Source organism: Epinephelus fuscoguttatus, linkage group LG6, assembly GCF_011397635.1.
Source record: "Epinephelus fuscoguttatus linkage group LG6, E.fuscoguttatus.final_Chr_v1".
In the NCBI taxonomy this organism is placed as follows: Eukaryota; Metazoa; Chordata; class Actinopteri; order Perciformes; family Serranidae; genus Epinephelus; species Epinephelus fuscoguttatus.
The window spans coordinates 31,170,375-31,182,831 of NC_064757.1; the positions used below are offsets into that span (position 1 = coordinate 31,170,375).

The 12,457-nt window shown below is 40.9% G+C and overlaps 1 protein-coding gene across 1 annotated transcript in view; it reads right to left on the reverse strand.

The window, feature by feature from the left end:
• Positions 1 to 12,457, reverse strand: part of msh3 (mutS homolog 3 (E. coli)) — a 71,328-nt gene that overhangs the window by 40,248 nt on the left and 18,623 nt on the right. The window contains exons 12-14 of the mRNA XM_049579303.1: positions 11,065 to 11,174; positions 5,225 to 5,357; positions 1,236 to 1,423 (exon numbers count right to left, since the gene is read on the reverse strand). Of these exons, the coding sequence (XP_049435260.1) occupies positions 1,236 to 1,423; positions 5,225 to 5,357; positions 11,065 to 11,174 (431 nt within the window). The remainder of the gene's footprint in view (positions 1 to 1,235; positions 1,424 to 5,224; positions 5,358 to 11,064; positions 11,175 to 12,457) is intronic.

The window sequence follows — 12,457 nt, forward strand, 5'->3', positions numbered from 1 at the left end:
CAGTCCAAATGTGATGGCAGCTTACAACAAATCACCATACACATCGAAGCAGCTTGTTAAGGGGGGCGGACACACAACATAGGAGAGTTTCTGAGACATGAACAGTCTATTCAGGAGCAAAAACTGGAGGGGCGGAATCACTAAAGATCCTTGGAGCTCCATGCCAACTGTTGATGGTTACATGTTCAGGCCTATTTTTGTGGTACTGTGGCCACTACGCACCGGTGTTTAACCATCAAACTGAATCAAACAAGTGACTGACTCCAATGAAATCATTGTAGAAGAGTCACAGAAGAGACACAATTTTTTTTCCATCAACATTCAGACATTTAGTGATTTACAAATCTTCATATGAAATAATAAAAACCAAGGTTTTCATGTGCGTATGTGTGTATATGTCAGCTCCAGGATATGTTCACGTAAAAATATGTAAAATAAAGTCTTGACAAACGCTGCTGCAAGCTCTCCTTTTCTTAATTTTGAGATAATGTTGATACAGTGCTATCATACATCAAGTTAATTAGCGAGACAATCTTCCCCCAAAACTAACTGTAGTATTTTAAGTCCTACACTGGTGCTAAAAAAATAGTTCTTTAATTAATCAACAAACCTTTAATCAAGTTTTGATAATGAGCAAAATGGATATTAGTATATTCAAACTGCAATATCGCAGCCTCTCACAATGTGTTTATCGCTGTAAACAACATTGCGATGACGACTGAAAGATCAAATATATTCACCTTATTCCAGCGGGTGCTACTGCAGAAATGATTATGGGTAAAACTTCCGGGGAGATAGTGGAAGTAGTTAGTCGCACTGTCTGTCTATGGTTAGTCTCAGTGGCTAATCTTGTTGGCTAGCTGTGAACGATGGCTCTTTTTGAAAGCCTTCAATTTAGCAAATACTGCTTCATTTTTTAGATGTTAAACAAACATTAAATAGCATTTTCTTAAATGTCCCTGTGGATCTCCAGTACCTGTTGTTCTGCCTACGTCTGTAACGTTTGGAACAACCAGACTAAGCTAAATTTGTTGCTTCAAAAACAGTGTCAAACATGCACCCAGAACAAAATGGGATTGTTTCTCCAAACAAAAGGTTGCAAGGTGGAAGTCACACCCATAATTCATGCAAGGTAACATAGGGACTAGGAATAAGGTGGATGGAGCAGCTCTAATCGCTTCTCAATTCCTCCTCTTTCACCTCGACACCTCCTCCACGTGCTGCTGGATACTCACTTGGCGGCCTTTTCATTGAGCACCTTGAGGTGGCTGTGGGCCGGAGCCAGCAGGTCAGGAGTGTCCAACAAGAGGCTTTGGAGCAACGCAGAGCTGATCTGTGACTGGATAGCTGGCAGCAAGGCCTGCAGTTCAAGCCCCAGGCGAGAGAGACTGCTGCTAATGAGGTAAAACTCCTGCGTGGAAGACTGGAACACACACAGAGAGAGGGAGGTATGCAGAATATTTAACGAAGTGTACACAGGTGAGCAACAGCTGGTTAAAGTGGTAAATGAAGCTGCAGATGATTAGATGGTAATGACAATTTATAAACCAGAAATAAAAAATACGGACTTTATTCTCCAACTAAATGCAAATCATTTTTTGTATGTGTATATTAGGGCTGTCAAAAGTGTTGATACTTTGATACTTTTTCAATACCACAGGTTTAAAAAGGTTAAAAGGTTTTTTTATACTAATATTGTATCTGAGTGTAAAATTTTGGTATGGTGGCAACCCTAGTGTGTGTGTGTGTGTGTGTGTGTGTGTGTGTGTGTGTGTGTGTGTGTGTTACTGGGGGATTCTGTAAGCCAGCAAGATTAGAACACTAAATCTCATCAGCGCTGGGTATGGCAGCCAAGCTTAAAGAGCGACCATGTATTACAGCCAACACTGTGGTGACAGACACCACTCATTAGCAGCAGCACAGTCTGCAAGTCTTTACAATACAGCAGCAGGAATATAAAGCCCCCCGAAAAACTAAATATCACAGCTCTTTTACTGTGAGACAAGATGCAGATACGGGATTTATTCAGAGTTTCAGCCATTGTTATCCTCCGTCACTGATGCCAAATATCACCAAGACAAATGTGTTTACATGCATCATCACCTTAAAATTAGGTGATGATCAAAGGCTGCCATTAATACTTTTTATTTTGTGTAGATTTCAGTTCTATTAGTTTTTGCTGACAATCCGTAATATAAGAAATACAGCTGTCTATATTCTAAAACAGTGCAGATACTGATTTATGTTTCCTCAAGGTGTACCACCCCAGTCAAACAGTGGCTATTTAAAGGTCCAGTGTGTAGGATTTAGTTGCATCCAGCGATGAGATTGCAAACTAGGCGTAAAGCCCCGTTTCCACCGAACACTTTCACTGGGTGCGGTTACATGACGGCTTCTCATTCAGAATGAAATAAATCTGAATGAATCATTCAGAATTAAAGTTTTTCCAGGTAGTTTACATGGGAAATATTCATTTTGAATGAGGGTTTACACAGGAGATCAGTTTAATCGCCTTTATTCAGGTCTGCACAAGGTTTGGGGCAGGGAAGGTTTCTGATTGGATAGGGGGCGGGGCGGATGTTATGTGTTTACGTTTACCGGAAGAAAACACTGTAGTCCTCGCTCCGGATAACAAGATGTTCGACGACGCCGTTCTTAGTGCCTTTTTCAGGCGTGTTTTGCTTATATTCTTGAAGCAGCGGTACGACAACAACCTTGTTCAACTAATGCTTTGTCTGTTGAGGAGGAGAAGAGAGGTAGAAGGTCGAAGAAGGGAGATAGAAGACCGTGCTTTGGCGTATGGAAACCGGTGAGTGCAACGAGTCTGACTGCTCTATCTCAGCCCGTTGCTATGCACGCTATATACGTCATCGCGCCAGAAGGGCAAGGAAACAAGCATGCGCAGAAAGACCAGAATGAACTTAAAGAGGAATGAGCGTTTACATGCACACAAAATTCTTTCATTCGGAATGGCAAACGGAATAAACCATCTCCTTTAATCACATTTAATTTTCAGTCAGAATTACCACTTTTAATCGGAATGGCCTTTCATTCCAAATGAAAGTGGAATTAAACTGTCCATGTAAACGTACTGAGTATGGTACCTTTGGAACCAAAAGTAACCCTTCAGACATGGTACCTAGACCCTAGCGTTTCCACTGCAAACAGTACTCTTAAATGTGGGCGGGGTTGTTGACACTCACTGCTCCGTCCAGCACTCACTGTATTTCCTCATTACCAGTGACACAGATGGAAGTCTGCACCTTGTTTATCGTCCACAGAACAAGGCTGCAGGCTGACATTTTCAGAACAAAATAAAACAGGCTACAGTGAGAGTCTCTCTCCATGGGATATTTAAAAATAGCAGGTTTGTGCATTTAGTCCTTCTCAGGCTAGCTCAGGGGTTTAGTGTTGCTGTAGCCCACAGGAGCGATGCTTCACAATGCTTTTTTTTCTCCAAACTTTTCTCCAGATTAGAATACATGCTGTTCACATAATCCAGTCGAAATTAATACATATAAACTCTTGAAGATCTACTCATTACTTAAAGTATATGTCATATAAAAACTAAAGTAATGGTCAAAGTTGTCATATTAATTATTTAAGGTGTGCTGATTGATTCACGCTGTCAACTTGTACACTGAGTAACATTACAATGTAACGTTCCACCTAAAAGTTGGCGTCAGTCGGCCCAGTGAGTGAAGTTATTTTTTCTCCGACTCCAGCTGCTGCAAGAGGCAGTAAAACATCCTTTCATTTTATAGTTAGAGTCTATTAATAAAACTCTCCACGGTATGAACAGTGGTTACATGAGCCTGAAAACCAGCCACAACTCAACCCTGAGCAGAGTGACCATCTGCTACTGACCAATCAATGCACAGTTGTGTTCATAGCTCCACCTGATCTGTTTGCTAGCTACCCCAGCAGAATGGAACGGTTCCATTGGTACCATTCACAACTTTTTGCAGTGTAAATGGGGAAAAAAACGTACCAAACTGAACTGTACCGTACTGCTCACTGGAAACGGGGCTTAAGAGAACGACGGAAGCCAACATGAAAAGCAAAAATGCAAATGGTCCTATCTAAAACCAGTGTTTGATTTGTCCATTCTAGGCTACTGCAGAACAACATGGCTGACTCTGTGGAAGAGGACCAGCTCCATATGTGGATAAAACAGCTCATTGTAAGGTAACAAAAACACGATTCATATTTTCAGGAGATTAAACACTAATCAAAACATAGTTATGAATATTATATACAATCTCTGCCGATAGACATCCCTGAATCCTACACACTACACCTCTGAGATGAAATTCAGTTGATGATTAATTAATGGTCCGCATGGAAATACCTCAGAAGAGAGTCGATGTCGTGGATTACGTCGACTTCACATTCCCATTAGTGATGTCACAGAACAGTACCAAGTCATGAAAGGTTAATGAGAGTCACCCTGACGATGGTTTATGGCATTAATCACATGCTGTAGTTTTAATGGTCCCCTGAGATGCTCTTTCATGAACCCAAACAGACAGTGACTGGAGACCATAAGTATGTCCTCCTTCCCATTATGTCAACGGAGCCATAGAGACACAGGCCATTACACACAGGCACATTTATCTACAGATGGCCAAAATGACAATTAAGGCCCCTTTGTGTGTGTTGTGCATGCGTGTGTATATTTGTGTGTGTTCAGTGACATTTGATCGTTTTCTTTTAACAATATATGAAGGAGTCAGAAAGTTGATCATGAGCTCAGAGCAGAGTGCCTCTCTCATCTCTGTAAAACACACACACATGCACACACACACAGGTGGGATGAAGCCTTCTGACATTTCAAAAATGGGTCCGATGGGAAATGAGATTGTGTCAGACAATCAGGTAAGTGGCACCGAGGCGACTGCTCCCTGTTGTTAATCACGACGCACGTCATAAAAGAGAGAGACGGAAACAGGGGGAGCTGAAATTGTATTGGTTTTCATTTTGACACAAAGAGCAGGAAAAGGGAGATCTGCTTTTTTTTTTTTACTGCCTTTATCAGAGGGTTGTAGTTTTTGATTTTTCTAACAGATCTCAGCTTCACATGGTGAGTAACATGTTATCATAACTGACAGGAAGGATCACCAGTCCTGCAAAGAAAAGTCCAAGGTTGTGAAAAAACGATCATATCCAAGGGGTAAGACGTGTGTCTGTGTGTGCGTGAATTATAATGCTTTTTTTATTTTACCTTTTTGTGGTATATGCTGCAGATGCCTCTCTCCAGGTCGGGCAAATGTGACAGCAGGGATTTGATGGAATTTAAAGTGGGAGAGTGCGACTCCAGGATCTCCTGCACGGCATCCTGCCTCTCTGAGATAGACCTGTGGGTTCATGATAGAAAAGGAAAGTAGAGAGTAATGAAGGAAGGCAAAGAGTCAAAGAAATTAAAATGCTCAATCTCAGTCATCAGCAAAAAATAAGTTCTTCTTTGGGGAACTGAATTGGACTTGATTGAAATAACTGCCAAATTGCCACTGATTAGCTTCTTCATAGATTCTGTGATTAGCTGGCGTTCGCTGGTAGCCTTAACAACTTAAAGGAATTCTACATCCCCTTAACGACCATTTGTGTATCGTTGAATTTGTGAAGAAATCTTTGATTTTTTTACTTGAACTTTGAACAAACACAACAACAAGATAGCATACTTAACTCACATATCTGCAAGGGTATTTAAACCAGGTAAAAAATAAAAACACAGGGGTGGCAATTACAGAATTACAGAGGGATTATGTGTGTCTTAGTGAGCTGTTGATCTGCAGGATAAATGACACAAAACAGAAAGAAATATTGGACCATTCATGTTGCTTCTGGAGTTTGGCTCATTTTACGAACAGTATCCAGTATGACCTCCCACAGTTGCTGTTCCTCATTATAAACCTCAGAAAGGTCAGAAGCTGAGATCATCTATACAAATGTTTGAAGCCACAGTCCCTCTTTTAGCTGAGCTGCATCCTTCCAGATTGTTGTCATCAGTCTTTTAGCGGTCATGCATCCAGCTGTTAGAATTTGTGTATTGTGTTTTGACCAGTTTCCTTTAACTGTATAACTCAAAAGACACAATGCTGGGTCGCAGTGAACAGCGTAGCCAATCATTTTCCCCCGGGATTGTGTAACATTATCCCACAAGGTTTTAATCTTAGGACCATACCATATGGTAAAAAGTACCTTTATCTTGTTTGCAGTACCAACAAAGAGTTAGAAACAAATATGTGAAGAAAAGATTTTTCTAACATGCCTCCACTGTGAATACAGAAGCTTAATTTGAACTCATAGGGGTTGGAGTTTAACAACAACAACCATCTGTTAACAAATCCCAAGAAATTCACAGTTCCTCTATTTTAGAGTAAGGTCAGCGCTTAATTCACTCAAGGTTCCTTGGGGGGTTGAGTTGGGTATTCACCCTTTAATATCACTGATGGAGAGAGCTCCCCATAAGAAAACAGTCTCTTACATCTATAATAATCTCCTATCATACATTTCCGCAGAATTCCCCGAACGCAGATCTTGGGAGGCAGATATACACCGAGGTACAGGGTCTATCGATTGGGATACTGTGTGGGCAAATGTCTTTCAGTCATCTAAAAACCCGAATCACCAATTAATCCACTACAAAATTTGTCTCAGGACTTATTTAACACCACGTAAAAGACATATAATGGGCCTAGCTGCCAATCCTGACTGTACATTCTGTAATCAGGGTGTTATGGGTACATTGATGCACGTCCTGTGGGTGTGTCCAGATGTACAAAGGTTCTGGGTTAAAGTTGTGGATAAAGTGTCTGATCTGATAGGGAGGAAACTCCCACTAGAACCGGCACTCCTTCTCTTAAATGATGACTCCAGGTTCAAGATTGCTGAGGTAGAGCGTAAACTCTGGTTGGCTAGCATGACTGCAGCAAAGAAAATGATAGTTTTAAGGTGGCTCCCCCCACATCAATTATCAATAAAACATTGGCTACAAGCTCTCCTCGAGGTGATCTACCTGGAGTGGTCATCAGCTCGCATTAATAATTCCAAGCCACAAACATTACAGATGTGGAAAAAAGCTGCAGAGGATGTTAAAACATTATTGTCATAACCTTTTTGGTTCATCTGTGTAACTGTATGTGTGTAATCCTGTACACCACATTGTCCTATTCGATTGTTTTGATTTTGATATTATAAAAAGTGCGATTGTGTGTCCCGTGGGGAGGGGAAGGAGGGGAAGATGGGGGGAGGGTTGTGGGAGTGGTCTGTATGTTTAGCTGGGAAGGGGACGAGGGGAGGAAGGGGGGAATGATGGGGGTTCGGTATGTTCTGGGGAAAGGGATGGGCAGCGGTGTTGTGTGTATTCAATGTATGTGTTCTTTTCCTGTATTATTATTGTTTAAAATCAATAAAAAGTTGATTACAAAAAAAAAAAACCATCTGTTAACAAACTCTCACACAACCCGACTTGTCCAGTCGTGAGACTTATCAATGATCACCCAGGAAGCATCCTGATCAGATGCCCAAACCACCTCAACTGACCCCTTTCGAAGCGAAGCAGCAGCGAATCTACTCCGAGCTCCCTATAGATGCCCGAGCTCCTTACCCTATGTCTAAGGTTAAGCCCAGCCACCCCACAGAGAAAATTTGTCCGCTTGTATCCACAATCTCATTCTTTCAGTTACTACCCGGAGCTCATGGCCATAGGTGAGGGCTGGGGCGTAGATGGACAAGTAAATCAAAAGCTTTGTCTTTCAGCACAGCTCTCTCTTCAACACAATCTCATCTCATCCACACCCGGCGCCTTGCCGCTGGGGAGCTTTCTGACAACCTCAGCAACCTCTGCCAGGGATATGGGCGAGGGTTCCCTGAGTCGTCAGGCTCTGCCTCCTCTGTGGTGGATGTAACGGCTGGGTTCAGGAGTTCCTCAAAGTGCTACTTCCACCACTTGACAATATCCCAAGTTTGGGTCAGCAGTTCTCTTTCTCTGCTCAACTTCAGCTCATCAGGATTTTTTACCATGGTTGGATTCTTCGTTTTATCGTGGAGGCATGTGAGAAAAACAGTTTGCTTCACAAATTCAGTGTAACACATGGTGGATGGTACAAATGGCCATTCAGGGGGTGAAGTATTCCTTTAAAGTCAACCATCTATGAAGGAAGTGATTATAGTGTTTTCTATAATAAGTAAGATTTCTTCAGTTTGTATTTTTAATTAGTTTGCAGTACCTTAATAATATCCTTTCTGATCACAGATTAGAGGTGTGTTATTGGAGTATTAAGATGTGTGTATTAGTTTAAAAAAAGTTTAAAAACAGATCCACTGAGGCAACATTTTCGTACTTTTTACAATGTGGGCGGCTGAAACATGAAATATTAGAGTATAAAGTGTTAAAAACAAGTGATGACCTGTGTCTAACTTACACATAACCTGGTAAAACACATTCTACTAAAGACAGAGTAAAAATGTGGGGAAAAAAAGCAGAAAAGTTGATCTGAGTTATGTAATAAAATGGACATCTAACTCACACTCAATCATGCATGTATGCTGTGTGCGTGTGTGTGCATGTGCATGAGTGTTTGTGTCGTGTGCTGCTGCACTGTGTGTCTTAGTATTAATGTGCCTGCGTGTAATCTGGGCTTTATTGATGTTGAAATTCTGTAGAGGAGCTGTCTGTATAATCTGAGCACAGTGCCCAATCCACAGCGATAATCCCTGCACTGTGGGAGGGAGAGAGCATCTCACACACACACACACACACACACACACACACACACAGAAAATAGTCACGCAATCAATATATGGATAATAACATTACACTACGGAGAAGAGAACCTGAACAGTGCTGCGATAATATAACTGAGAGGTTGTTTGTGGCAGAAGTGCTGTGAGTCAGTTTCAGTGTTTGTGTTCAAAGAGGTCGCCTCCAGAGCACTTTTTGTGTGCGGTTTTATCCTGCAGTGTTTCTGAAAAGAAGAACAACTGCTCTGCTGGAGATAAAAATAAGTCAGTGTCCATATCATATAAGCTGTCTTATATCCTCTCTAACAATGCTGGCTTATTGATATGTGACATTGGAGAATTTATTATTTAAATTATTAATTGAAACATGAGAAAAAGAAATAATTTCATATGTGACTGTATCAAAATACAGTAATAGGGGTGTAGTGATCTATTGACGTGATCGATATATCGATTCAATGATCAACGAGCCAATATCATTGATGCAAAGTGAAAACATCGATCCATATTGTCATCTTAAGGATACTCTTTTATTTTGTATTTTAAGAGAAAGAGGATGAGGATAACTTTATTTACTTGGAAATAAATTTGCAGTGTGGAACTCTCTCAAGTGATGGCCTCCGATTGGTTCCTGCTACTGTATAGGTGGGGCCATACCTTTGTTGTATGTTTTGACAAAGACCTGGAGTGGTCGAAACATGTTGGCTCTTTTAATGATTTAGCCACTACAATAAAGGCTTTTTAATATTTCCTTCCTTGTTTTTCCTGCCTTAATTGCCTTCCTGTCGAAACTTTAAATTGTTGTTATAAAGCCAGCAGCTATAACATGTACACATAATATCAAACCAGACAGAAAGTAATCACAGGGTTCCCTCACACATTTACCAACACATTTTCAAAAGTTTTCCATGATATTTTACCCAATTTTCATGACTTAATTTAAGTAGTTTAAAACAGGTAGGCCCTTACAGTGCTCACAATGAGGTTCTTCCTGCAGTGTGCTCTGCTCTGAGACAAGCCCTGTAGCGAAAATGTAGCATGGAATATGGAACGGAAGATCAACAAATACAGTAGACATAACTGGTAACGTTATGGGGCCCGGGTGTGGCAGGCGTGAAATATGTGCCGACGCTGTGTGTCTCTTAGGTACCCTTTTGGTTGTCTTGATGCTTTCCCTTCAGCCTGTCTGACCAGAATTGTTTCCCCCATGTTGCCGATATTAAACATTTTGGCAAACTAGCAAAACACTGCTGTTTTGTTCATGAACCTTTACAGTTATTACTGAGCTGAATTTGTTACTTATGTTAAATGATCCTGTTGTTAATCCATGTTTTATGGCCGTTGGGAGAAGTTTGCCTTCAGGGCTTTAAGCCAGATAATCCTGAAGTTGTAGGAAACAGATGATGGTTTTAGTTAAAATAAAAAGATTTCTTCCAAAAAAGCACTGAAGGTTAACTTATTCCATGTGCTGTTTTATGTGTGGAGCCAGTTTAAAGTGAACTTAATTGTACTGAAGTGGTTACAATTACTTACAATATTTACGCGTTGTTTTTATATTTTATGGCCAAAAGAAGAAAAGAAAGGTGCAGCAATCTATATAGTGTCATCTTGTGATGAAACATCAAATATAACATTGCAGTCATTGTGCACTTGTACTTTTTGTCCCACTGAGACAACACAGTGAATGTATGATCCTGTAAGCGTGACCTAGTTTATCCAAAGTTAGGCTTCAGGTCAGAGACGCTGCTTTCTCTCAGGCTGCGTGCCTCCACCAGAACCGACAAACCAGAGGCTATCTGGTCAGTTCAATTCAGATCTTCACTATTCCACTAGAGGAAAATTTATTTGCAGCAAGGCAGCTTGAAAAATAACAAAAACACATCTTAATAATTACAAAATTATGTCATAAGTGGAGCTTTTTTTTTGGGGGGGGGGGGTAACAGCCTTGGAATAACGCTGCATTCATGTCATATCAAAATGATTTTAATTACCATAATGATGACTGGGAGACTTGTGTTTTTCTCAATAATGCATAAGTGCATGAAAAATCACACACCAATGCGTCATGTCAGCCAAAATCTGTTGTTTCAGATAAATAAAAACTAAACTGTCACTACACAGTATTTTTATCTACGCACAACTAATTTTGCAATCACACAACCATCTCGAGTTGTATTATGAGGTAAACGCTTGCATATCGTTAACACTGGAATTTTTCCCATCTCTACCAGCCATCCCAGATGATGGTAAACAGCATAAGCACTGCCTGTAAGTCCAAACTGGACACTGACAGGAGGTCATAGGCTACTCTGTACTTACTGAGAGTCTGTGAGGGGCTGGCTCACCCACTTCCTCATCAGTCTCCTCCCAAACGGAGTGCGAGTATGGTCCAACACCCACAACAGACTGCCCTTCACACCACCATCTGTCTGTCGTCGAAAGAACACACAATCACAGAAAACACAATTTGAATGTGCCAAATTTCAGGAAAAGAAAATACATTATAATGTGTTACATTTAAGATGTGAGAAGGATATGGAAGCCACGAGGAGTCAAGTGAGGAGGTTTGAACTGAGCTTGAACTTCACATGTGATGCACATGCCACGGCAGCGGAGTCGTGCTGAACTTTTGAGCTGTCACCCATGCAAGCCTCACTAGTCACTGAACATCCTCTTGTGATCGGAGGAATGACAATTTAACTCACCCATTAAATGTTGACAGTCCGCTGTACAACCACGACTGCAACCTGGTTTCTGCTAAGTTGTGGGGACACAATCTGGACAGTCCTGACATATATAAATACAAGTCACGAAAATAAAGACTCTGGGCTTAACTTAAAGCTATAATCAATATTTTAAAATATTGATTGTCAACACACCTGGATCATTGCTTTTACTTGAGGAAACACTGGAGAGTTTTGCCCTGGTTGATGCAAGGACACTTGGTCGAGTTTTCTCCCAAGTAAAGCCCACAACCTGCCTTTTAGACCCAATTCCCTCACGGTTTTTTAAAACATTTTATGGATTCTTTGAGGAACAGCTACTCTACATGGTGAATTGCTCACTTCAGACAGGTGTCTCCCCAACCTCCTTGAAAACGGCAGTGGTGAAGCCCCTTCTGAAGAAGAGCAATTTAGACCCCAACATTTTTAATAATTATCGACCTGTATCCAACTTACCGTTTTTAAGCAAAATTTTAGAAAAACTGGTTTTTAACCAAGTAAATGATTTTTTAAATACAAATAACACTTTAGAGAAGTATCAGTCTGGTTTTAGGATGAACCACAGTACCGAGACAGCCCTTTTAACGATTTTAAACGACATCAGGTGCAATTTAGATAACCATAAACTCACAGTCTTGGTACTACTGGATCTAACCGCCACCTTCGATACAGTAGACCATCACATTTTATTAAATAGACTGAGGCACCTGCTCGGCCTTTCTGGTACTGTTTTTAACTGGTTCGTCTCTTACCTTACTGATCGACACTTCTTTGTAAGTATGGATACATGTTCCTCAGGAACCCATGAGATAAAGTGTGGGGTACCCCAAGGGTCAATTTTAGGTCCAACTCTTTTTAATCTCTACATGCTTCCTCTGGGGGACGTCATCAGGAGGCACGGCATCAGCTTTCATAGTTATGCTGATGATACGCAACTGTACATCACCGCGTCTCCTGATGACACAGGGCCAATTGATGCCTTTTTTAAC